Genomic DNA, 27,761 nt, shown 5'->3' with positions numbered 1-27,761 from the left:
AGGTCAGAGGTAGGTTCTTTACGCAAAGAGTGGTGAGGCCGTGGAATGCCCTACCTGCAACAGTAGTGAACTCGCCAACATTGAGGGCACTTAAAAGTTTATTGGATAAGCATATGGATGATAATGGCATAGTGTAGGTTAGATGGCTTTTGTTTTTTGACTTCCCATGTCGGTGCAACATCGTGGGCTGAAGGGCCTGTACTGCGCTGTATCGTTCTATGTTCTATGTTCTATGTTACCTGGAGGAGGAGGAGAAGGTAATTGAATAGATTTTGTGAACTTTGCAGCCGTAGTCAAATAAAGAAATATCCTTCTGGCCTGAAAGGATTTGTATAATTGAGGCTGCATGTCATTTGATGAGTGTGCCAAAGATAGATGTGAAGAGCATTTGGTGACCCTGGAATAGTACGTAAAGGCAAATCATGTGTTTCAGACAAGATAGTTTAGCAAAGGTTTCTCAAGAGTTTTTTACCTGATAACCCAGTGTTTCATTGTTGTTCAGTTGTGTGTTTGTTTGTCTTTACTCTTTCAATGGCTATATATCTTTTAGTTGACTGTAAATCTTTGGATAGAGTGAGATAATTTGTAAAAAGATTGTCTCTTTTACACAGAGGTTAGTGAGGCTGTGAAAGCCCCACCAGCGATAGTGATATTGTCAGTACGAAGGATAGTTGAAGTAAAGGAATCTGGGAGCAGAGTTCAGGTCTGCAGGGCGAGGGTGATGCTGGGATGCCGGATAAATAGCAGTATGAGCTGGTTGGATTAAATTGTGTGTTACAAATTGTAATTTCCAAATGATACTTTATAATAGCTTCACAATCATCCTGAAAATATTGTAGAGCCCAACAATTTTTCTGACTTATTATTTAAGAAAATCTTTTGACCTGATTTTATTCTTACATGGGTGTGAGCATTGCTGGACATTTGTTTTCATCTCCTGGGTAATCAGGGATTTGGAACGTTTGCTGGCCTTGCCAAAGATGCTCGGAGTAAAATAATCACAAAAGTTAGCATTTGCCTGATTAATTAAAAGCTACATACTAATGCACATTATGGCACGGTGGTTCAGTGGTTAGCACAGTTGTCTCACAGCGCCAGGGACCTGGGTTCAATTTAAGCCTCGGGTGACTGGCTGTGTGGAGTTTGCATTTTCTCCCTATGTCGCGTGGATTTCTTCCGGGTGCTCCAGTTTCCTCCCACTATCCTTTGGAGGACAGATGGCATCGGATCCGGCGTGGTGACTCTCTGTGAGCTCTCTCACACAGATCCTTTTCCTACAATTCTTATAACCGTACTAACCTTTAAAAATTTAATTCTAACACTAATACTGTCTCTAACCTTTCTGTTTTATGTTCACACATCGTCTCGACTGAGTAGTACTGCACTCCGTATGCTCACCCTTGCCTTTGTATTTACAGTCTGTATCTATGTGCTTTTTCTCCTGTATGGAACTATCTGCCTGGACCGTACACAGAACACAACCTTTTACTGTACCTTGGTACATGTGACAATAAAACAAATGTAATCCAAGATGTGCAGGTTAGGTGGATTGGCCAGGCTAAATTGCCCTTTAGTGTCCAAAAATATGCAGGTTAAGATTATGGGATAGAGTCCGGGAGTTGGTTTAGGTAGAGTGCTCTTTCAGAGGGTTGGTGCAGACCTGATGGGCTGAATGTTCTCCTTCTGCATTGTAGGGATTCTGTGACTGTGTAGTTCACTCCATTCTCATTCTCTGACTGACGTTATCCTTTAATACTTGATGTAGGGCCGGTTTAGCTCAGTTGGCTACACAGCTGGTTCATGATGCAGAGCAAGGCCAACAGTGTGGGTACCAGCTAAGGTGATTCATGAAAGCCCCGCCTTCTCAACCTTGCCCTTGCCTGAGGTGTGGTGATCCTCAGATTAAATTACCACCAGTCAGCTCTTCCCCCTCAAAGGGGAAAGCAACCGTCAACTGGGTCTAGGGTGACTTTACCTTACCTTAGCAGTGGGATATGTAGACCTAAGTTATATTGCTGAAAAAAGAGACATGCTGTCAAAGCTTTGTGCTTTGCACTCATCAGCACAGACGCAAGAATACCAAATTCTAAAGTGAGCAACAATTAATACAGCATGATAAAAGAGTGCTGATCGGTTCACAAGTGGGCTCTGATTGGTCGAAGCATTGCCATGGAAAATGCACCAGCGAACAGTTTTTGTTTAAGTTCAAAAAAGGCAATTCAACTCTAATTGGTTGAGGCACTACTCAAGTTCCGTAATGCCAAGCAAACTAAATCTCTTGTTGCATTGCAATGACTCCAGTTTCAAAACTGAATATTTGTGTAGAAATCGAAGCTTTGAGAGACTTCAGGATGGGTCTTGAAAACCTTCAGTTCTCCTTTTGCTATGTATGAGGGCAGCAGTGATGGACAATGGGAAATCATTCACATTTGCCCACCGCTAAGCTGTGAACCCCCGTACACTGTCACATCACAGAACTGTGCAACAAAAGAACGTTCAATTGACTTGATTCCGTTGTACGGTTCAGTGCATTTTCTGGTTCCAGATTGGCTCATGTGTCTCTTTGTAATTTTGTTATTCTCTTCTTTTTCCTTTTAGAAAACCGCGATCATTCAAGTCCATGTCTGTGGTGCTGTGCTGACGTTTGGGATAGGCGTTGTTTACCTCCTGCTGCAGACAATTCTATCGTACAAGATGCAGCCACTCATCCACGGCATTGGGATCTTCCGGATTCGATGTGCGCTTTTAATCTGGTGTGCGGGCAGCATCATCAGCAGTATCCTTCAGAAAGGCCAATGTGTCAGACTCTCATATCAGCAAAGAGCCCTTTCCTCGGAGCAACAGGATTGTCCACTGAGGATTGGTGGTGGGCAATAGAATAACGGGGAAGATTTCCCCTAGGTAGAGAAGAGTGTAAAAATGGGAGGTGGAGGGTGATTTGTACCTGGTGGATGCCTAGAGCTTGGGATTGTACCTGAGGACTGTCTGGATCAGAGGGATTGTTCATGGGGACTGTCAGGATCAGGGGGATTGTAACTGGGGACTGTCTGGATTGGGGGGATTGTACCTGGGGACTGTCTGGATCAGAGAGATTGTACCTGGAGACTATCTGGATCGGGGGGATTGTACCTGAGGACTGTCTAGATCAGAGGGATTGTTCCTGGGGACTGTCAGGATCAGGGGGATTGTAACTGGGGACTGTCTGGATTGGGGGGATTGTACCTGGGGATGGTCTGGATCGCGGGGATTGTACCTGGGGACTGTCTGGATCAGGGGATTGTGCCAAGGGACTGTCTGGATCAGGGGATTATACCTGGGGACTGTCTGGATCCGGGGGATTGTTCCTGGCGACTGTCTGGATCGGGGGATTGTACCTGGGGACTGTCAGGATCAGGGGGATTGTAACTGGGGACTGTCTGGATTGGGGGGATTGTACCTGGGGACTGTCTGGATCAGAGAGATTGTACCTGGAGACTATCTGGATCGGGGGGATTGTACCTGAGGACTGTCTAGATCAGAGGGATTGTTCCTGGGGACTGTCAGGATCAGGGGGATTGTAACTGGGGACTGTCTGGATTGGGGGGATTGTACCTGGGGATGGTCTGGATCGGCTGGATTATACCTGGGGACTGTTAGGATCAGGGGATTGTGCCTGGGGACTGTCTGGATCAGGGGATTATACCTGGGGACTGTCTGGATCCGGGGGATTGTTCCTGGCGACTGTCTGGATCGGGGGATTGTACCTGGGGACTGTAAGGGTGAGGGGATTGTACCTGTGGACTGTCTGGATCGAGGATTTTACCTGGGGTCTGTCTGGATCAGAGGGATTGTACCTGGGGACTGTCTGGATCGGGGCAATTGTACCAGGAGACTGTCTGGATCGGGGGGATTGTACCTGGGGACTGTCTGGATCAGAGGGATTGTTCCTGGGGACTGTCTGGATCGGGGGATTGTACCAGGAGACTGTCAGGATCAGGGGATTATACCCGGGGACTGTCTGGATCCGGGGGGTTGTTCCTGCGGACTGTCTGGATCGGGGGATTGTTCATGGGGACTGTCTGGATCCGGGGGGTTGTTCCTGGGGACTGTCTGGATCGGGGGGATTGTACCTGGAGACCGTCTGGATCCGAGGGATTGTTCCTGGGGACTGTTTGGATCAGGGGGATTGTACCTGGGCACTGTCTGGATCAGAGGGATTGTTCCCGGGGACTGTCTGGATCAGAGGGATTGTTAATTTGGACTGTCTAGATTGGGGGGATTGTACCTGGGGACTGTCTGGATTGGGGGGATTGTTACTGGGGACTGTCTGGATCGGGGGATTGTACCTGGGGATGTCTAGATCGGGGGGATTGTTACTGGGGACTTACTGGATCGCGGGGATTGTACCTGGGGACTGTCTGGATCAGGGGATTGTACCTGGGGACTGTCTGGATTGGGGGTATTGTTCCTGGGGACTGTCTGGATTGGGGGGATTGTTACTGGGGAGTGTCTGGATCGGGGGATTGTCCCTGGGGACTGTCTGGATCCGGGGGGTGTTCCTGGGGACTGTCTGGATCGGGGGATTGTACGTGGGGACTGTCTGGATCAGAGAGATTGTACCTGGAGACTATCTGGATCGGGGGGATTGTACCTGAGGACTGTCTAGATCAGAGGGATTGTTCCTGGGGACTGTCAGGATCAGGGAGATTGTAACTGGGGACTGTCTGGATTGGGGGGATTGTACCTGGGGATGGTCTGGATCGGGGGGATTATACCTGGGGACTGTTAGGATCAGGGGATTGTGCCTGGGGACTGTCTGGATCAGGGGATTATACCTGGGGACTGTCTGGATCCGGGGGATTGTTCCTAGCGACTGTCTGGATCGGGGGATTGTACCTGGGGACTGTCTGGATCGAGGATTTTACCTGGGGTCTGTCTGGATCAGAGGGATTGTACCTGGGGACTGTCTGGATCGGGGCAATTGTACCAGGAGACTGTCTGGATCGGGGGGATTGTACCTGGGGACTGTCTGGATCAGAGGGATTGTTCCTGGGGACTGTCTGGATCGGGGGATTGTACCAGGAGACTGTCAGGATCAGGGGATTATACCCGGGGACTGTCTGGATCCGGGGGGTTGTTCCTGCGGACTGTCTGGATCAGGGGGATTGTTCATGGGGACTGTCTGGATCCGGGGGGTTGTTCCTGGGGACTGTCTGGATCGGGGGGATTGTACCAGGAGACCGTCTGGATCAGAGGGATTGTTCCTGGGGACTGTTTGGATCAGGGGGATTGTACCTGGGCACTGTCTGGATCAGAGGGATTGTTCCCGGGGACTGTCTGGATCAGAGGGATTGTTAATTGGGACTGTCTAGATTGGGGGGATTGTACCTGGGGACTGTCTGGATTGGGGGGATTGTTACTGGGGACTGTCTGGATCGGGGGATTGTACCTTGGGATGTCTGGATCGGGGGGATTGTTACTGGGGACTTACTGGATCGCGGGGATTGTACCTGGGGACTGTCTGGATCAGGGGATTGTACCTGGGGACTGTCTGGATTGGGGGTATTGTTCCTGGGGACTGTCTGGATTGGGGGGATTGTTACTGGGGAGTGTCTGGATCGGGGGATTGTCCCTGGGGACTGTCTGGATCCGGGGGGTGTTCCTGGGGACTGTCTGGATCGGGGGATTGTACGTGGGGACTGTCTGAATCAGGGGATTGTACCTGGGGACTGTCTGGATCAGGGGGATTGTTCCTGGGGAGTGTCTGGTTCAGGTGGATTGTACCTGGGGACTGTCTGGATCAGGGGGATTGTGCCTGGGGACTGTCTGGATCAGGGCGGTTGTTCCTGGGGACTGTCTGTATCAGGGGGATTGTTTCTGGGGACTGTCTGGATCAGTGGGATTGTACCTGGGGACTGTCTGGATCAGGGCGGTTGTTCCTGGGGACTGTCTGTATCAGGGGGATTGTTTCTGGGGACTGTCTGGATCAGGGGGATTGTTCCTGGGGACTTTCTGGATCGGGGGATTGTACCTGGGGACTGTCTAGATCAGGGGTATTGTACCTGAGGACTGTCTAGATCAGAGGGATTGTTCCTGGGGACTGTCAGGATCAGGGAGATTGTAACTGGGGACTGTCTGGATTGGGGGGATTGTACCTGGGGATGGTCTGGATCGGGGGGATTATACCTGGGGACTGTTAGGATCAGGGGATTGTGCCTGGGGACTGTCTGGATCAGGGGATTATACCTGGGGACTGTCTGGATCCGGGGGATTGTTCCTAGCGACTGTCTGGATCGGGGGATTGTACCTGGGGACTGTCTGGATCGAGGATTTTACCTGGGGTCTGTCTGGATCAGAGGGATTGTACCTGGGGACTGTCTGGATCGGGGCAATTGTACCAGGAGACTGTCTGGATCGGGGGGATTGTACCTGGGGACTGTCTGGATCAGAGGGATTGTTCCTGGGGACTGTCTGGATCGGGGGATTGTACCAGGAGACTGTCAGGATCAGGGGATTATACCCGGGGACTGTCTGGATCCGGGGGGTTGTTCCTGCGGACTGTCTGGATCAGGGGGATTGTTCATGGGGACTGTCTGGATCCGGGGGGTTGTTCCTGGGGACTGTCTGGATCGGGGGGATTGTACCAGGAGACCGTCTGGATCAGAGGGATTGTTCCTGGGGACTGTTTGGATCAGGGGGATTGTACCTGGGCACTGTCTGGATCAGAGGGATTGTTCCCGGGGACTGTCTGGATCAGAGGGATTGTTAATTGGGACTGTCTAGATTGGGGGGATTGTACCTGGGGACTGTCTGGATTGGGGGGATTGTTACTGGGGACTGTCTGGATCGGGGGATTGTACCTTGGGATGTCTGGATCGGGGGGATTGTTACTGGGGACTTACTGGATCGCGGGGATTGTACCTGGGGACTGTCTGGATCAGGGGATTGTACCTGGGGACTGTCTGGATTGGGGGTATTGTTCCTGGGGACTGTCTGGATTGGGGGGATTGTTACTGGGGAGTGTGTGGATCGGGGGATTGTCCCTGGGGACTGTCTGGATCCGGGGGGTGTTCCTGGGGACTGTCTGGATCGGGGGATTGTACGTGGGGACTGTCTGAATCGGGGGATTGTACCTGGGGACTGTCTGGATCAGGGGGATTGTTCCTGGGGAGTGTCTGGATCAGGTGGATTGTACCTGGGGACTGTCTGGATCAGGGGGATTGTGCCTGGGGACTGTCTGGATCAGGGCGGTTGTTCCTGGGGACTGTCTGTATCAGGGGGATTGTTTCTGGGGACTGTCTGGATCAGTGGGATTGTACCTGGGGACTGTCTGGATCAGGGCGGTTGTTCCTGGGGACTGTCTGTATCAGGGGGATTGTTTCTGGGGACTGTCTGGATCAGGGGGATTGTTCCTGGGGACTTTCTGGATCGGGGGATTGTACCTGGGGACTGTCTAGATCAGGGGTATTGTACCTGAGGACTGTCTGGATCAGAGGGATTGTTCCTGGGGACTGTCAGGATCAGGGGGATTGTAACTGGGGACTGTCTGGATTGGGGGTATCGTACCTGGGGACTGTCTGGATCAGAGAGATTGTACCTGGAGACTATCTGGGTCGGGGGGATTCTACCTGAGGACTGTCTAGAGATGAGGGATTGTTCCTGGGGACTGTCAGGATCAGGGGGATTTTAACTGGGGACTGTCTGGATTGGGGGGATTGTACCTGGGGATGGTCTGGATCGGCTGGATTATACCTGGGGACTGTTAGGATCAGGGGATTGTGCCTGGGGACTGTCTGGATCAGGGGATTATACCTGGGGACTGTCTGGATCCGGGGGATTGTTCCTGGCGACTGTCTGGATCGGGGGATTGTACCTGGGGACTGTAAGGGTGAGGGGATTGTACCTGTGGACTGTCTGGATCGAGGATTTTACCTGGGGTCTGTCTGGATCAGAGGGATTGTACCTGGGGACTGTCTGGATCGGGGCAATTGTACCAGGAGACTGTCTGGATCGGGGGGATTGTACCTGGGGACTGTCTGGATCAGAGGGATTGTTCCTGGGGACTGTCTGGATCGGGGGATTGTACCAGGAGACTGTCAGGATCAGGGGATTATACCCGGGGACTGTCTGGATCCGGGGGGTTGTTCCTGCGGACTGTCTGGATCGGGGGATTGTTCATGGGGACTGTCTGGATCCGGGGGGTTGTTCCTGGGGACTGTCTGGATCGGGGGGATTGTACCTGGAGACCGTCTGGATCCGAGGGATTGTTCCTGGGGACTGTTTGGATCAGGGGGATTGTACCTGGGCACTGTCTGGATCAGAGGGATTGTTCCCGGGGACTGTCTGGATCAGAGGGATTGTTAATTTGGACTGTCTAGATTGGGGGGATTGTACCTGGGGACTGTCTGGATTGGGGGGATTGTTACTGGGGACTGTCTGGATCGGGGGATTGTACCTGGGGATGTCTAGATCGGGGGGATTGTTACTGGGGACTTACTGGATCGCGGGGATTGTACCTGGGGACTGTCTGGATCAGGGGATTGTACCTGGGGACTGTCTGGATTGGGGGTATTGTTCCTGGGGACTGTCTGGATTGGGGGGATTGTTACTGGGGAGTGTCTGGATCGGGGGATTGTCCCTGGGGACTGTCTGGATCCGGGGGGTGTTCCTGGGGACTGTCTGGATCGGGGGATTGTACGTGGGGACTGTCTGGATCAGAGAGATTGTACCTGGAGACTATCTGGATCGGGGGGATTGTACCTGAGGACTGTCTAGATCAGAGGGATTGTTCCTGGGGACTGTCAGGATCAGGGAGATTGTAACTGGGGACTGTCTGGATTGGGGGGATTGTACCTGGGGATGGTCTGGATCGGGGGGATTATACCTGGGGACTGTTAGGATCAGGGGATTGTGCCTGGGGACTGTCTGGATCAGGGGATTATACCTGGGGACTGTCTGGATCCGGGGGATTGTTCCTAGCGACTGTCTGGATCGGGGGATTGTACCTGGGGACTGTCTGGATCGAGGATTTTACCTGGGGTCTGTCTGGATCAGAGGGATTGTACCTGGGGACTGTCTGGATCGGGGCAATTGTACCAGGAGACTGTCTGGATCGGGGGGATTGTACCTGGGGACTGTCTGGATCAGAGGGATTGTTCCTGGGGACTGTCTGGATCGGGGGATTGTACCAGGAGACTGTCAGGATCAGGGGATTATACCCGGGGACTGTCTGGATCCGGGGGGTTGTTCCTGCGGACTGTCTGGATCAGGGGGATTGTTCATGGGGACTGTCTGGATCCGGGGGGTTGTTCCTGGGGACTGTCTGGATCGGGGGGATTGTACCAGGAGACCGTCTGGATCAGAGGGATTGTTCCTGGGGACTGTTTGGATCAGGGGGATTGTACCTGGGCACTGTCTGGATCAGAGGGATTGTTCCCGGGGACTGTCTGGATCAGAGGGATTGTTAATTGGGACTGTCTAGATTGGGGGGATTGTACCTGGGGACTGTCTGGATTGGGGGGATTGTTACTGGGGACTGTCTGGATCGGGGGATTGTACCTTGGGATGTCTGGATCGGGGGGATTGTTACTGGGGACTTACTGGATCGCGGGGATTGTACCTGGGGACTGTCTGGATCAGGGGATTGTACCTGGGGACTGTCTGGATTGGGGGTATTGTTCCTGGGGACTGTCTGGATTGGGGGGATTGTTACTGGGGAGTGTCTGGATCGGGGGATTGTCCCTGGGGACTGTCTGGATCCGGGGGGTGTTCCTGGGGACTGTCTGGATCGGGGGATTGTACGTGGGGACTGTCTGAATCAGGGGATTGTACCTGGGGACTGTCTGGATCAGGGGGATTGTTCCTGGGGAGTGTCTGGATCAGGTGGATTGTACCTGGGGACTGTCTGGATCAGGGGGATTGTGCCTGGGGACTGTCTGGATCAGGGCGGTTGTTCCTGGGGACTGTCTGTATCAGGGGGATTGTTTCTGGGGACTGTCTGGATCAGTGGGATTGTACCTGGGGACTGTCTGGATCAGGGCGGTTGTTCCTGGGGACTGTCTGTATCAGGGGGATTGTTTCTGGGGACTGTCTGGATCAGGGGGATTGTTCCTGGGGACTTTCTGGATCGGGGGATTGTACCTGGGGACTGTCTAGATCAGGGGTATTGTACCTGAGGACTGTCTAGATCAGAGGGATTGTTCCTGGGGACTGTCAGGATCAGGGAGATTGTAACTGGGGACTGTCTGGATTGGGGGGATTGTACCTGGGGATGGTCTGGATCGGGGGGATTATACCTGGGGACTGTTAGGATCAGGGGATTGTGCCTGGGGACTGTCTGGATCAGGGGATTATACCTGGGGACTGTCTGGATCCGGGGGATTGTTCCTAGCGACTGTCTGGATCGGGGGATTGTACCTGGGGACTGTCTGGATCGAGGATTTTACCTGGGGTCTGTCTGGATCAGAGGGATTGTACCTGGGGACTGTCTGGATCGGGGCAATTGTACCAGGAGACTGTCTGGATCGGGGGGATTGTACCTGGGGACTGTCTGGATCAGAGGGATTGTTCCTGGGGACTGTCTGGATCGGGGGATTGTACCAGGAGACTGTCAGGATCAGGGGATTATACCCGGGGACTGTCTGGATCCGGGGGGTTGTTCCTGCGGACTGTCTGGATCAGGGGGATTGTTCATGGGGACTGTCTGGATCCGGGGGGTTGTTCCTGGGGACTGTCTGGATCGGGGGGATTGTACCAGGAGACCGTCTGGATCAGAGGGATTGTTCCTGGGGACTGTTTGGATCAGGGGGATTGTACCTGGGCACTGTCTGGATCAGAGGGATTGTTCCCGGGGACTGTCTGGATCAGAGGGATTGTTAATTGGGACTGTCTAGATTGGGGGGATTGTACCTGGGGACTGTCTGGATTGGGGGGATTGTTACTGGGGACTGTCTGGATCGGGGGATTGTACCTTGGGATGTCTGGATCGGGGGGATTGTTACTGGGGACTTACTGGATCGCGGGGATTGTACCTGGGGACTGTCTGGATCAGGGGATTGTACCTGGGGACTGTCTGGATTGGGGGTATTGTTCCTGGGGACTGTCTGGATTGGGGGGATTGTTACTGGGGAGTGTCTGGATCGGGGGATTGTCCCTGGGGACTGTCTGGATCCGGGGGGTGTTCCTGGGGACTGTCTGGATCGGGGGATTGTACGTGGGGACTGTCTGGATCGGGGGATTGTACGTGGGGACTGTCTGAATCGGGGGATTGTACCTGGGGACTGTCTGGATCAGGGGGATTGTTCCTGGGGAGTGTCTGGATCAGGTGGATTGTACCTGGGGACTGTCTGGATCAGGGGGATTGTGCCTGGGGACTGTCTGGATCAGGGCGGTTGTTCCTGGGGACTGTCTGTATCAGGGGGATTGTTTCTGGGGACTGTCTGGATCAGTGGGATTGTACCTGGGGACTGTCTGGATCAGGGCGGTTGTTCCTGGGGACTGTCTGTATCAGGGGGATTGTTTCTGGGGACTGTCTGGATCAGGGGGATTGTTCCTGGGGACTTTCTGGATCGGGGGATTGTACCTGGGGACTGTCTAGATCAGGGGTATTGTACCTGAGGACTGTCTGGATCAGAGGGATTGTTCCTGGGGACTGTCAGGATCAGGGGGATTGTAACTGGGGACTGTCTGGATTGGGGGTATCGTACCTGGGGACTGTCTGGATCAGAGAGATTGTACCTGGAGACTATCTGGGTCGGGGGGATTCTACCTGAGGACTGTCTAGAGATGAGGGATTGTTCCTGGGGACTGTCAGGATCAGGGGGATTGTAACTGGGGACTGTCTGGATTGGGGGGATTGTACCTGGTGACGGTCTGGATCGGGGGGATTATACCTGGGGACTGTTAGGATCAGGGGATTGTGCCTGGGGACTGTCTGGATCAGGGGATTATACCTGGGGACTGTCTGGATCCGGGGGATTGTTCCTGGGGACTGTCTGGATCGGGGGATTGTACCTGGGGACTGTCAGGGTCAGGGGATTGTACCTGTGGACTGTCTGGATCGAGGATATTGCCTGGGGTCTGTCTGGATCAGAGGGATTGTACCTGGGGACTGTCTGGATCGGGGCAATTGTACCAGGAGACTGTCTGGATCGGGGGGATTGTACCTGGGGACTGTCTGGATCAGAGGGATTGTTCCTGGGGACTGTCTGGATCGGGGGATTGTACCAGGAGACTGTCAGGATCAGGGGATTATACCCGGGGACTGTCTGGATCCGGGGGGTTGTTCCTGCGGTCTGTCTGGATCAGGGGGATTGTTCATGGGGACTGTCTGGATCCGGGGGGATTGTACCCGGGGATTGTCTGGATCAGAGGGATTGTTCCTGGGGACTGTCTGGATCAGGGGGATTGCACCTGGGCACTGTCTGGATCAGAGGGATTGTTCCCGGGGACTGTCTGGATCAGAGGGATTGTTAATTGGGACTGTTTAGATCGGGGGGATTGTACCTGGGGACTGTCTGGATTGGGGGGATTGTTACTGGGGACTGTCTGGATCGGGGGATTGTACCTGGGGATGTCTGGATCGGGGGGATTGTTACTGGGGACTTACTGGATCGCGGGGATTGTACCTGGGGACTGTCTGGATCAGGGAATTGTACCTGGGGACTGTCTGGATTGGGGGGATTGTTCCTGGGGACTGTCTGGATTGGGGTGATTCTTACTGGGGAGTGTCTGGATCGGGGGATTGTCCCTGGGGACTGTCTGGATCCGGGGGGTGTTCCTGGGGACTGTCTGGATCGGGGGATTGTACGTGGGGACTGTCTGAATCGGGGGATTGTACCTGGGGACTGTCTGGATCAGGGGGATTGTTCCTGGGGAGTGTCTGGATCAGGTGGATTGTACCTGGGGACTGTCTGGATCAGGGGGATTGTTCCTGGGGAGTGTCTGGATCAGTGGGATTGTACCTGGGGACTGTCTGGATCAGGGCGGTTGTTCCTGGGGACTGTCTGTATCAGGGGGATTGTTTGTGGGGACTGTCTGGATCAGGGGGATTGTTCCTGGGGACTTTCTGGATCGGGGGATTGTACCTGGGGACTGTCTAGATCAGGGGTATTGTACCTGGGGACTGTCTAGATCAGTGGTATTGTACCTGGGGACCGTCTGTATCAGGGGGATTGTACCTGGGGACTGCCTGGATCAGAGGGATTGTTCCTGGCGACCGTCTGGATCGGGGGGATTGTACCTGGGGACTGGCTGGATCAGGGGATTGTTCCTGGGGACTGTCTGGATCAGGGGGATTGTACCTGGGGACTGTCTGGATCAGGGGGATTGTACCTGGGGATGTCTGGATTGGGGGGATTGTACCTGGGGACTGTCTGGATCAGAGGGATTGTTCCTGGGGAGTGTCTGGATCGGAGGATTGTACCTGAGAACTGTCTGGATTGGGGGGGGGGCTTGGTCCTCGGGACTGTCTGGATTGGGGGGGTTGTTCCTGGGGACTGTCAGGATCCGGGGGGTTGTTCCTGGTGACTGTCTGGATCTGGGGGGTTGTTCCCGGGGACGGTCTGGAGCAGGGGATTGTACCTGGGGACTGTGTGGATTGGGGGATTATATGTGGGGACTGTCTGAATCGGGGGATTGTACCTGGGGACTGTCTGGATCAGGGGGATTGTACCTGGAGATGGTCTGCATCAGGGGGATTGTACCTGGGGACTGTCTGGATCGGGGGAATGTACCTGGGGATGTCTGGATTGGGGGGATTGTTACTGGGGACTTTCTGGATCGCGGGGATTGGACCTGGGGACTGTCTGGATCAGGGGATTGTACCTGGGGACTGTCTGGATCGGGGTGGTTGTACCTGGGGACTGTCTGGATCAGGGGGATTGTACCTGGGGACTGTCTGGATTAGGGGATTGTTCCTGGGGACTGTCTGGATCAGAGGGATTGTTCCTGGTGACTGTCCGAATCAGGGGGATTGTACCTGGGGACTGTCTGGATCGGGGGATTGTACCTGGGGACTGTCTGGATCAGGGGATTGTACCTGGGGACTGTCTGGATCGGGGCGATTGTACCTGGTGACTGTCTGGATCAGGGGGATTGTACCTGGGGATGTCTGGATCGGGGGGATTGTACCTGTGGACTGTCTGGATCAGCGGGATTGTTCCTGGGGAGTGCCTGGATCGTGGGATTGTACTTGGGGAATGTCTGGATTCTGGGAGTTGTTTCTGCGGACTGTCTGGATTGGCGGGTTTGTACCTTGGGACTGTCTGGATCAGGGGGATTGTACCTAGGGACTGTCTGGATCAGGGGATTGTACCTGGGGACTGTCTGGATCGGGGCGATTGTACCTGGGGACTGTCTGGATCAGGGGGATTGTACCTGGGGACTGTCTGGATCAGGGGGATTGTTCCTGGGGACTTGCTGGATCAGGTGGACTGTACCTGGGGACTCTCTGGATCAGGGGGACTGTTCCTGGGGACTATCTATATCAGGGGGATTGTTCCTGGGGACTGTCTGGATCGGGGGCTTGTACCTCGGGACTGTCTGGATTAGGAGATTGATCCTTGGGACTGTCTGGGTCAGTGGGATTGTTCCTGGGGACTGTCTGGATCGGGGGGATTGTTCCTGGGGACTGTCTGGATCAGGGAATTGTATTTAGGGACTGTCTGGATTGGGGGAATTGTACCTGGGGATGTCTGGATCGGGGGGATTGTACCTGGGGACTGTCTGGATCCGGGGGGTTGTTCCTGGTGACTGTCTGGATCAGGGGGATTGTTCCTGGGGACGGTCTGGAGCAGGGGATTATACCTGGGGACTGTGTGGATCCGGGGGGTTCTTCCTGGGGACTGTCTGGATCAGGGGATTCTTTGTCGGGACTGTCTGAATCGGGGGATTGTACCTGGGGACTGTCTGGATCGGGGGATTGTACCTGGGGATGTCTGGATCGGGGGGATTGTTACTGGGGACTTTCTGGATCGCGGGGATTGTACCTGGGGACTGTCTGGATCAGGGGATTGTACCTGGGGACTGTCTGGATCGGGGGGATTGTACCTGGGAACTGTCTGGATCAGAGCGATTGTTCCTGGCGACTGTCTGGATCAGGGGAATTGTACCTGGGGATGTCTGGATCGGGGGGATTGTACCTGTGGACTGTCTGGATCAGAGGGATTGTTCCTGGGGACTGTCTGGATCCGGGAGGTGTTCCTGGGGACTGTCTAGATTGTGGGATTATACGTCGGGACTGTCTGAATCGGGGGACTGTCTGAATCGGGGGATTGTACCTGGGGACTCTGTGGATCGGGGGATTGTATCTGGGGACTGTCTGGGTCAGGGGAATTGTTCCTGGGGACTGTCTGGATCAGGGGAATTGTATCTGGGGACTGTCTGGATCAGCAGGATTGTTCCTGGGGACTGTCTGGATCAGGGGAATTATTCCTGGGGACTGTCTGGATTGTGGGATTATACGTGGGGACTGTCTGAATCGGGGGATTGTACCTGGGGACTGTGTGGATCGGGGGATTGTACCTGGGGACTGTCTGGATCAGGGGGATTGTACCTGGGGACTGTCTGGATGAGGAGGATTGTACCTGGGGACTGTCTGGATCAGGGGGATTGTTCCTGGGGAGTGTCTGGATCAGGTGGATTGTACCTGGGGACTGTCTGGATCGGGTGGATTGTACCTGGGGACTGTCTGGATTGGGGGGATTGTACCTGCGGGCTGTCTGGATGAGGGGGATTGTACCTGGGGGCTGTCTGGATGAGGGGGATTGTATCTGGGGACTGTCTGGATCAGCAGGATTGTTCCTGGGGACTGTCTGGATCAGGCGAATTGTTCCTGGGGACTGTCTGTATCCGGGGGGTTGTTCCTGGGTACTGTCTGGATTGTGGGATTATACGTGGGGACTGTCTGAATCGGGGGATTGTACCTGGGGACTGTGTGGATGAGGAGGATTGTACCTGGGGACTGTCTGGATCAGGGGGATTGTACCTGGGGACTGTCTGGATGAGGAGGATTGTACCTGGGAACTGTCTGGATCAGGGGGATTGTACCTGGGGACTGTCTGGATGAGGAGGATTGTACCTGGGGACTGTCTGGATCAGGGGGATTGTTCCTGTGGAGTGTCTGGATCAGGTGGATTGTACCTGGGGACTGTCTGGATCAGGGGGATTGTACCTGGGGACTGTCTGGATCAGGGGGATTGTTCCTGGGGACTTGCTGGATCAGGTGGACTGTACCTGGGGACTCTCTGGATCAGGGGGACTGTTCCTGGGGACTCTCTGTATCAGGGGGATTGTTCCTGGGGACTGTCTGGATCGGGGGCTTGTACCTGGGGACTGTCTGGATTCGGAGTTTGATCCTTGGGACTGTCTGGATCGGGGGATTGTACCTGGGGACTGTCTGGATGAGGAGGATTGTACCTGGGGACTGTCAGGATCAGGGGGATTGTACCTGGGGACTGTCTGGATGAGGAGGATTGTACCTGGGGACTGTCTGGATCAGGGGATTGTTCCTGGGGAGTGTCTGGATCAGGTGGATTGTACCTGGGGACTGTCTGGATCAGGGGATTGTTCCTGGGGAGTGTCTGGATCAGGGGGATTGTTCCTGGGGACTTGCTGGATCGGGGGCTTGTACCTGGGGACTGTCTGGATCAGGGAATTGTATTTAGGGACTGTCTGGATTGGGGGGATTGTACCTGGGGGCTGTCTGGATGAGGGGGATTGTACCTGGGGATGTCTGGATCGGGGGGATTGTACCTGGGGACTGTCTGGATCCGCGGGGTTGTTCCTGGTGACTGTCTGGATCAGGGGGATTGTTCCTGGGGACGGTCTGGAGCAGGGGGTTGTACCTGGGGACTGTGTGGATCCGGGGGGTTCTTCCTGGGGACTGCCTGGATCAGGGGATTCTTTGTCGGGACTGTCTGAATCGGGGGATTGTACCTGGGGACTGTCTGGCTCGGGGGATTGTACCTGGGGATGTCTGGATCGGGGGGATTGTTACTGGGGACTTTCTGGATCGCGGGAATTGTACCTGGGGACTGTCTGGATCAGGGGATTGTACCTGGGGACTGTCTGGATCAGGGGATTGTACCTGGGGACTGTCTGGATCAGAGGGATTGTTCCTGGCGACTGTCTGGATCAGGGGAATTGTACCTGGGGATGTCTGGATCGGGGGGATTGTACCTGTGGACTGTCTGGATCAGAGGGATTGTTCCTGGGGACTGTCTGGATCCGGGGGGCTGTTCCTGCGGACTGTCTAGATTGGCGGGTTTGCACCTGGGGACTATGTGGATCGGGGGATTGTAACTGGGGACTGTCTGGATCAGGGGGATTGTACCTCGGGACTGTCTGGATCCGGGAGGTGTTCCTGGGGACTGTCTAAATTGTGGGATTATACGTCGGGACTGTCTGAATCGGGAGACTGTCTGAATCGGGGGATTGTACCTGGGGACTCTGTGGATCGGGGGATTGTATCTGGGGACTGTCTGGGTCAGGGGAATTGTTCCTGGGGACTGTCTGGATCAGGGGGATTGTATCTGGGGACTGTCTGGATTAGGAGATTGATCCTTGGGACTGTCTGGATCGGGGGATTGTACCTGGGGACTGTCTGGATGAGGAGGATTGTACCTGGGGACTGTCTGGATCAGGGGGATTGTACCTGGGGACTGTCTGGATGAGGAGGATTGTACCTGGGTACTGTCTGGATCAGGGGATTGTTCCTGGGGAGTGTCTGGATCGGGGGATTGTTCCTGGGGACTGTCTGGATCAGGGGGAATGTACCTGGGGACTGTCTGGATCAGGGGGATTGTTCCTGGGGACTGTCTGGATCAGGTGGTTTGTACCTGGGGACTGTCTGGATCAGGGGGATTGTTCCTGGGGACTGTCTGGATTAGGGGATTGATCCTGGGGACTGTCTGGATCGGGGGGAATATACCTCGGGACGGTCTGGATCAGGGAATGGTACTTTGGGACTGTCTGGATTGGGGGGATTGTACCTGGGGGCTGTCTGGATGAGGGGGATTGTACCTGGGGATGTCTGGATCGTGGGGATTGTACCTGGGGACTGTCTGGATCCGGGGGGTTGTTCCTGGGGACTGTCGGGACCAGGGGGATTGTTCCTGGGGACTGCCTGGATCAGGGGGATTGTTCCTGGGGACTGTCAGGATCAGAGGGTTTGTTCCTAGGGACTTTCTGGATCGGGGTGGGTTGTTTCTGGGGACTGTCTGGATCGGGGGATTGTACCTGGGGACTGTCTGGATGAGGAGGATTGTACCTGGGTACTGTCTGGATCAGGGGATTGTTCCTGGGGAGTGTCTGGATCGGGGGATTGTTCCTGGGGACTGTCTGGATCAGGGGGAATGTACCTGGGGACTGTCTGGATCAGGGGGATTGTTCCTGGGGACTGTCTGGATCAGGTGGTTTGTACCTGGGGACTGTCTGGATCAGGGGGATTGTTCCTGGGGACTGTCTGGATTAGGGGATTGATCCTGGGGACTGTCTGGATCGGGGGGATTATACCTCGGGACGGTCTGGATCAGGGAATGGTACTTTGGGACTGTCTTGATTGGGGGGATTGTACCTGGGGGCTGTCTGGATGAGGGGGATTGTACCTGGGGATGTCTGGATCGTGGGGATTGTACCTGGGGACTGTCTGGATCCGGGGGGTTGTTACTGGGGACTTTCTGGATCGCGGGAATTGTACCTGGGGACTGTCTGGATCAGGGGATTGTACCTGGGGACTGTCTGGATCAGGGGATTGTACCTGGGGACTGTCTGGATCAGAGGGATTGTTCCTGGCGACTGTCTGGATCAGGGGAATTGTACCTGGGGATGTCTGGATCGGGGGGATTGTACCTGTGGACTGTCTGGATCAGAGGGATTGTTCCTGGGGACTGTCTGGATCAGGGGATTGTACCTGGGGACTGTCTGGATCAGAGGGATTGTTCCTGGCGACTGTCTGGATCAGGGGAATTGTACCTGGGGATGTCTGGATCGGGGGGATTGTACCTGTGGACTGTCTGGATCAGAGGGATTGTTCCTGGGGACTGTCTGGATCCGGGGGGCTGTTCCTGCGGACTGTCTAGATTGGCGGGTTTGCACCTGGGGACTATGTGGATCGGGGGATTGTAACTGGGGACTGTCTGGATCAGGGGGATTGTACCTCGGGACTGTCTGGATCCGGGAGGTGTTCCTGGGGACTGTCTAAATTGTGGGATTATACGTCGGGACTGTCTGAATCGGGAGACTGTCTGAATCGGGGGATTGTACCTGGGGACTCTGTGGATCGGGGGATTGTATCTGGGGACTGTCTGGGTCAGGGGAATTGTTCCTGGGGACTGTCTGGATCAGGGGGATTGTATCTGGGGACTGTCTGGATTAGGAGATTGATCCTTGGGACTGTCTGGATCGGGGGATTGTACCTGGGGACTGTCTGGATGAGGAGGATTGTACCTGGGGACTGTCTGGATCAGGGGGATTGTACCTGGGGACTGTCTGGATGAGGAGGATTGTACCTGGGTACTGTCTGGATCAGGGGATTGTTCCTGGGGAGTGTCTGGATCGGGGGATTGTTCCTGGGGACTGTCTGGATCAGGGGGAATGTACCTGGGGACTGTCTGGATCAGGGGGATTGTTCCTGGGGACTGTCTGGATCAGGTGGTTTGTACCTGGGGACTGTCTGGATCAGGGGGATTGTTCCTGGGGACTGTCTGGATTAGGGGATTGATCCTGGGGACTGTCTGGATCGGGGGGAATATACCTCGGGACGGTCTGGATCAGGGAATGGTACTTTGGGACTGTCTGGATTGGGGGGATTGTACCTGGGGGCTGTCTGGATGAGGGGGATTGTACCTGGGGATGTCTGGATCGTGGGGATTGTACCTGGGGACTGTCTGGATCCGGGGGGTTGTTCCTGGGGACTGTCGGGACCAGGGGGATTGTTCCTGGGGACTGCCTGGATCAGGGGGATTGTTCCTGGGGACTGTCAGGATCAGAGGGTTTGTTCCTAGGGACTTTCTGGATCGGGGTGGGTTGTTTCTGGGGACTGTCTGGATCGGGGGATTGTACCTGGGGACTGTCTGGATGAGGAGGATTGTACCTGGGTACTGTCTGGATCAGGGGATTGTTCCTGGGGAGTGTCTGGATCGGGGGATTGTTCCTGGGGACTGTCTGGATCAGGGGGAATGTACCTGGGGACTGTCTGGATCAGGGGGATTGTTCCTGGGGACTGTCTGGATCAGGTGGTTTGTACCTGGGGACTGTCTGGATCAGGGGGATTGTTCCTGGGGACTGTCTGGATTAGGGGATTGATCCTGGGGACTGTCTGGATCGGGGGGATTATACCTCGGGACGGTCTGGATCAGGGAATGGTACTTTGGGACTGTCTGGATTGGGGGGATTGTACCTGGGGGCTGTCTGGATGAGGGGGATTGTACCTGGGGATGTCTGGATCGTGGGGATTGTACCTGGGGACTGTCTGGATCCGGGGGGTTGTTCCTGGGGACTGTCGGGACCAGGGGGATTGTTCCTGGGGACTGCCTGGATCAGGGGGATTGTTCCTGGGTACTGTCAGGATCAGAGGGTTTGTTCCTAGGGACTTTCTGGATCGGGGTGGGTTGTTTCTGGGGACTGTCTGGATCGGGGGATTGTACCTGGGGACTGTCTGGATCAGGGGGATTGTACCTGTGGACTGTCTGGATTAGGGGATTGTTCCTGGGGACTGTCTGGATCAGGGGATTGTACCTGGGGACTGTCTGGATCAGGGGATTGTACCTGGGGACTGTCTGGATCGGGGCGATTGTACCTGGTGACTGTCTGGATCAGGGGGATTGTACCTGGGGATGTCTGGATCGGGGGGATTGTACCAGTGGACTGTCTGGATCAGAGGGATTGTTCCTGGGGAGTGTCTGGATCGTGGGATTGTACTTGGGGAATGTCTGGATCCGGGGGGTTGTTCCTGCGGACTGTCTGGATTGGCGGGTTTGTACCTGGGGACTATGTGGATCGGGGGATTGTACCTGGGGACTGTCTGGATCAGGGGGATTGTACCTGGGGACTGTCTGGATCAGGGGGGTTGTACCTAGGGACTGTCTGGATCAGAGGGACTGTTCCTGGGGAATGTCTGGATCAGGGGAATTGTATCGGGGGACTGTCTGGATCAGCAGGATTGTTCCTGGGGACTGTCTGGATCAGGGGGATTGTTCCTGGGGACTGTCTGGATCTGGGAGGTGTTCCTGGGGACTGTCTAGATTGTGGGATTATACGTCGGGACTGTCTGAATCGGGGGATTGTACCTGGGGACTGTGTGGATCGGGGGATTGTACCCGGGGACTGTTTGGATTAGGTGATTGTACCTGGGGACTGTTTAGATGAGGGGATTGTACCTGGGGACTGTCTGGATCAGAGGGATTGCTCCTGGGGACTGTCTGGATCAGGGGATTGTACCCGGGACTGTTTGGATCAGGGGATTGTACCTCGGGACTGTCTGGATCGGGGGACTGTACCTGGGGACTGCCTAGATCAGGGGATTGTACCTGGGGACTGTCTGGATCGGGGGATTGTATCTGGGGACCGTGAATCAGAGTGATTGTTCCTGGGAACAGTCTGGATCAGGGGATTATACATGGGGACAGTCTGGATCGGAGCGGATTGTAACTGGGGACTGTGGATCAGAGGGATTTTTCCTGGGGACTGTCTCGATCGGGGGGATTGATCCTGGGGACTGTCTGGATCAGGGGATTGTACCTGGGGACTGTCTGGATCAGGGGTATGTACCTGGGGACTGTCTGGATCAGGTGGATTGTTCCTGGGTAGTGTCTGGATCAGGGGGATTGTACCTGGGGACTTTCTGGATTGGGGCGATTATACCCGGGGATTGTCTGGATCGGTGGGATTGTAGCCGGAGGCAGTCTTGATCAGGGGTTTGTATACGTGGACTGTCTGGATCAGGCAGATTGGAACTGGGGATGTCTGGATCGGGAGAATTGTACCTGGGGCTATCTGGATCAGAGGGATTGTTCCTGGGGACTCTCTGGATGGTGGAATTGTTTCCCTGGGAACTGTCTGGATCAGAGGGATTGACCTGGGGGCTGTCTGGATCGAGGAGATTGTACCTGGGGAATGACTGGATCAGGGAGATTGTACCTGGGGACTGTCTGGATCTGGGGGATTGTTCTTGGGGACTGTCTGGATCGGGGGGATTGTTCCTGGCGTCTGGCTGGTTCTGGCGATTATACCTGGGGACTGTCTGAATCAGGGGGATTGTCCCTGTGGACTGTCTGGGTCGGGGAGATTGTACCTGGGGACTGTCTGGATCGGAGGGATTGTTCCTGGTGACTGTCTGGACCTGGGGGATTGTTCCTGGTGTCTGTCTGGATCAGGGGATTATACCTGGGCACTGTCTGAATCAGAGGGATTGTTCCTGGGGACTGTCTGGATCAGAGAGATTGTACCTGGGCTCTGTCTGGATCGGGGGGATTGTACCTGGGGTTGTCTGGGTCGGGGGGGATTGTACCTGGGCACTGTCTGGATCGGGGGGATTGTACCTGGGGACTGTCTGGATCGGAGGGATTGATCCTGGGGACTGTCTGGATCGGAGGGATTGTACCTGGGGACTGTCTGGATCGGAGGGATTGATCCTGGGGACTGTCTGGATCGGAGGGATTGTACCTGGGGACTGTCTGGGTCGGGGGGGATTGTACCCGGGGACTGTCTGGATCGGAGTGATTGATCCTGGGGACTGTCTGGATCGGGGGGATTATACCTGGGGACTAACTGGATCCGGGAGGTGTTCCTGGGGACTGTCTAAATTGTGGGATTATACGTCGGGACTGTCTGAATCGGGGGACTGTCTGAATCGGGGGATTGTACCTGGGGACTCTGTGGATCGGGGGATTGTATCTGGGGACTGTCTGGGTCAGGGGAATTGTTCCTGGGGACTGTCTGGATCAGGGGGATTGTACCTGGGGACTGTCTGGATCAGCAGGATTGTTCCTGGGGAGTGTCTGGATAAGGTGGATTGTACCTGGGGACTGTCTGGATCGGGTGGATTGTACCTGGGGACTGTCTGGATTGGGGGGATTGTACCTGCGGGCTGTCTGGATGAGGGGGATTGTACCTGGGGGCTGTCTGGATGAGGGGGATTATATCTGGGGACTGTCTGGATGAGGAGGATTGTACCTGGGGACTGTCTGGATCAGGGGGATTGTACCTGGGGATTGTCTGGATGAGGAGGATTGTACCTGGGGACTGTCTGGATCAGGGGGATTGTTCCTGTGGAGTGTCTGGATCAGGTGGATTGTACCTGGGGACTGTCTGGATCAGGGGGATTGTACCTGGGGACTGTCTGGATCAGGGGGATTGTTCCTGGGGACTTGCTGGATCAGGTGGACTGTACCTGGGGACTCTCTGGATCAGGGGGACTGTTCCTGGGGACTCTCTGTATCAGGGGGATTGTTCCTGGGGACTGTCTGGATCGGGGGCTTGTACCTGGGGACTGTCTGGATTAGGAGATTGATCCTTGGGACTGTCTGGATCGGGGGATTGTACCTGGGGACTGTCTGGATGAGGAGGATTGTACCTGGGGACTGTCTGGATCAGGGGGATTGTACCTGGGGACTGTCTGGATGAGGAGGATTGTACCTGGGGACTGTCTGGATCAGGGGATTGTTCCTGGGGAGTGTCTGGATCAGGTGGATTGTACCTGGGGACTGTCTGGATCAGGGGATTGTTCCTGGGGAGTGTCTGGATCGGGGGATTGTTCCTGGGCACTGTCTGGATCAGGGGGAATGTACCTGGGGACTGTCTGGATCAGGGGGATTGTTCCTGGGGACTGTCTGGATCAGGTGGTTTGTACCTGGGGACTGTCTGGATCAGGGGGATTGTTCCTGGGGACTGTCTGGATTAGGGGATTGATCCTGGGGACTGTCTGGATCGGGGGGATTATACCTCGGGACGGTCTGGATCAGGGAATGGTACTTTGGGACTGTCTGGATTGGGGGGATTGTACCTGGGGGCTGTCTGGATGAGGGGGATTGTTCCTGGGGACTGTCTGGATCAGGGGGAATGTACCTGGGGACTGTCTGGATCAGGGGGATTGTACCTGGGGACTGTCTGGATCCGGGGGGTTGTTCCTGGGGACTGTCGGGACCAGGGGGATTGTTCCTGGGGACTGCCTGGATCAGGGGGATTGTTCCTGGGGACTGTCAGGATCAGAGGGTTTGTTCCTAGGGACTTTCTGGATCGGGGTGGGTTGTTTCTGGGGACTGTCTGGATTGGGGGATTGTACCTGGGGACTGTCTGGATCAGGGGGATTGTACCTGTGGACTGTCTGGATCAGGGGATTGTTCCTGGGGACTGTCTGGATCAGGGGATTGTACCTGGGGACTGTCTGGATCAGGGGATTGTACCTGGGGACTGTCTGGATTGGGGCGATTGTACCTGGTGACTGTCTGGATCAGGGGGATTGTACCTGGGGATGTCTGGATCGGGGGATTGTACCTGTGGACTGTCTGGATCAGAGGGATTGTTCCTGGGGAGTGTCTGGATCGTGGGATTGTACTTGGGGAATGTCTGGATCCGGGGGGTTGTTCCTGCGGACTGTCTGGATTGGCGGGTTTGTACCTGGGGACTATGTGGATCGGGGGATTGTACCTGGGGACTGTCTGGATCAGGGGGATTGTACCTGGGGACTGTCTGGATCAGGGGGATTGTACCTAGGGACTGTCTGGATCAGCAGGATTGTTCCTGGGGACTGTCTGGATCAGGAGGATTGTTCCTGGGGACTGTCTGGATCCGGGAGGTGTTCCTGGGGACTGTCTAGATTGTGGGATTATACGTCGGGACTGTCTGAATCGGGGGATTGTACCTGGGGACTGTGTGGATCGGGGGATTGTACCCGGGGACTGTTTGGATCAGGTGATTGTACCTGGGGACTGTTTAGATGAGGGGATTGTACCTGGGGACTGTCTGGATCAGAGGGATTGCTCCTGGGGACTGTCTGGATCAGGGGATTGTACCCGGGGACTGTTTGGATCAGGGGATTGTACCTCGGGACTGTCTGGATCGGGGGACTGTACCTGGGGACTGCCTGGATCAGGGGATTGTACCTGGGGACTGTCTGGATCGGGGGATTGTATCTGGGGACCGTGAATCAGAGTGATTGTTCCTGGGAACAGTCTGGATCAGGGGATTATACATGGGGACAGTCTGGATCGGAGCGGATTGTAACTGGGGACTGTGGATCAGAGGGATTTTTCCTGGGGACTGCCTCGATCGGGGGGATTGATCCTGGGGACTGTCTGGATCAGGGGATTGTACCTGGGGACTGTCTGGATCAGGGGTATGTACCTGGGGACTGTCTGGATCAGGGGTTTGTACCTGGGGACTGTCTGGATCAGGTGGATTGTTCCTGGGTAGTGTCTGGATCAGGGGGATTGTACCTGGGGACTTTCTGGATTGGGGCGATTATACCCGGGGACTGTCTGGATCGGGGGGATTGTAGCCGGAGGCAGTCTTGATCAGGGGTTTGTATACGTGGACTGTCTGGATCAGGCGGATTGTAACTGGGGATGTCTGGAACGGGAGGATTGTACCTGGGGCTATCTGGATCAGAGAGATTGTTCCTGGGGACTGTCTGGATCAGGGGATTGTACCTGGGGACTGTCTGGATCGGGGCGATTGTACCTGGTGACTGTCTGGATCAGGGGGATTGTACCTGGGGATGTCTGGATCGGGGGGATTGTACCTGTGGACTGTCTGGATCAGAGGGATTGTTCCTGGGGAGTGTCTGTATCGTGGGATTGTACTTGGGGAATGTCTGGATCCGGGGGGTTGTTCCTGCGGACTGTCTGGATTGGCGGGTTTGTACCTGGGGACTATGTGGATCGGGGGATTGTACCTGGGGACTGTCTGGATCAGCAGGATTGTTCCTGGGGACTGTCTGGATCAGGGGGATTGTTCCTGGGGACTGTCTGGATCCGGGAGGTGTTCCTGGGGACTGTCTAGATTGTGGGATTATACGTCGGGACTGTGTGGATCGGGGGATTGTACCTGGGGACTGTGTGGATCAGGGGGTTTGTACCTGGGGACTGTGTGGATCAGGGGGATTGTACCTGGGGACTGTCTGGATCAGGGGGATTGTACCTGGGGACTGTCTGGATCAGAGGGAATGTACCTGGGGACTGCCTGGTTCAGGGGGATTGTTCCTGGGGACTGTCTGGATCAGGGGGATTGTTCCTGGGGACTGTCTGGATCAGAGGGATTGTTCCTGGGGAGTGTCTGGATCGGGGGATTGTACCTGAGAACTGTCTGGATTGGGGGGGCTTGGTGCTCGGGACTGTCTGGATTGGGTAGGGTTGTACCTGGGGACTGTCTGGATCCGGGGGATTGTACCTGGGGACTGTGTGGATCCGGGGGGTTGTTCCTGGGGACTATCTGGATTGGGGGATTATATGTGGGGACTGTCTGAATCGGGGGATTGTACCTTGGGACTGTCTGGATCGGGGGATTGTACCTGGGGATGTCTAGATCGGGGGGATTGTTACTGGGGACTTTCTGGATCGCGGGGATTGTACCTGGGGACTGTCTGGATTAGGGGATTGTACCTGGGGACTGTCTGGATTAGGGGATTGTTCCTGGGGACTGTCTGGATCAGAGGGATTGTTCCTGGCGACTGTCTGGATCAGGGGGATTGTACCTGGGGACTGTCTGGATCAGGGGATTGTACCTGGGGACTGTCTGGATCGGGGCGATTGTACCTGGTGACTGTCTGGATCAGGGGGATTGTACCTGGGGATGTCTGGATCGGGGGGATTGTACCTGTTGGCTGTCTGGATCAGAGGGATTGTTCCTGGGGAGTGTCTGGATCGTGGGATTGTACTTGGGGAATGTCTGGATCCGGGGGGTTGTTCCTGCGGACTGTCTGGATTGGCGGGTTTGTACCTGGGGACTATGTGGATCAGAGGATTGTACCTGGGGACTGTCTGGATCAGGGGGATTGTACCTGGGGACTGTCTGGATCAGGGGGATTGTACCTAGGGACTGTCTGGATCAGAGGGACTGTTCCTGGGGAATGTCTGGATCAGGGGAATTGTATCGGGGGACTGTCTGGATCAGCAGGATTGTTCCTGGGGACTGTCTGGATCAGGGGGATTGTTCCTGGGGACTGTCTGGATCCGGGAGGTGTTCCTGGGGACTGTCTAGATTGTGGGATTATATGTCGGGACTGTCTGAATCGGGGGATTGTACCTGGGGACTGTGTGGATCGGGGGATTGTACCTGGGGACTGTGTGGATCAGGGGGATTGTACCTGGGGACTGTCTGGATCAGGGGGAATGTACCTGGGGCTGCCTGGTTCAGGGGGATTGTTCCTGGGGACTGTCTGGATCACGGGGATTGTTCCTGGGGACTGTCTGGATCAGGTGGATTGTACCTGGGGACTGTCTGGATCAGGGGGATTGTTCCTAGGGACTGTCTGTATCAGGGGAATGTTCCTGGGGACTGTCTGGATCAGTGGGATTATTCCTGGGGACTTTCTGGATCAGGGGATTGTACCTGGGGACTGTCTGGATTAGGGGATTGTTCCTTGGGACTGTCTGGATCAGAGGGATTGTTCCTGGGGACTGTCTGGATCGGGGGGATTGTACCTGTGGACTGTCTGGATCGGGGGACTGTACCTGTGGACTGTCTGGTTCGGGGGATTGTACATGGGAACTGTCTGGATCAGAGGGATTGTATCTGGGGACTGTCTGGATCAGAAGGATTGTTCCTGGGGACTCACTGGATCGGGG

At 55.2% G+C, this 27,761-nt stretch overlaps 1 protein-coding gene across 2 annotated transcripts in view; it reads left to right on the top strand.

The window, feature by feature from the left end:
• Positions 1 to 27,761, top strand: part of LOC140393982 (DNA damage-regulated autophagy modulator protein 2-like) — a 396,903-nt gene that overhangs the window by 251,711 nt on the left and 117,431 nt on the right. For both annotated transcript variants that reach the window (XM_072480700.1, XM_072480701.1), the window contains exon 5: positions 2,599 to 2,776. In XM_072480700.1, the coding sequence (XP_072336801.1) occupies positions 2,599 to 2,776 (178 nt within the window). The remainder of the gene's footprint in view (positions 1 to 2,598; positions 2,777 to 27,761) is intronic.

Source organism: Scyliorhinus torazame, chromosome 17, assembly GCF_047496885.1.
Source record: "Scyliorhinus torazame isolate Kashiwa2021f chromosome 17, sScyTor2.1, whole genome shotgun sequence".
NCBI classification, from domain to species: domain Eukaryota; kingdom Metazoa; phylum Chordata; class Chondrichthyes; order Carcharhiniformes; family Scyliorhinidae; genus Scyliorhinus; species Scyliorhinus torazame.
The sequence above is the reverse complement of the archived record's forward strand: the minus strand, read 5'-3'. Positions and strand labels throughout refer to the sequence as shown.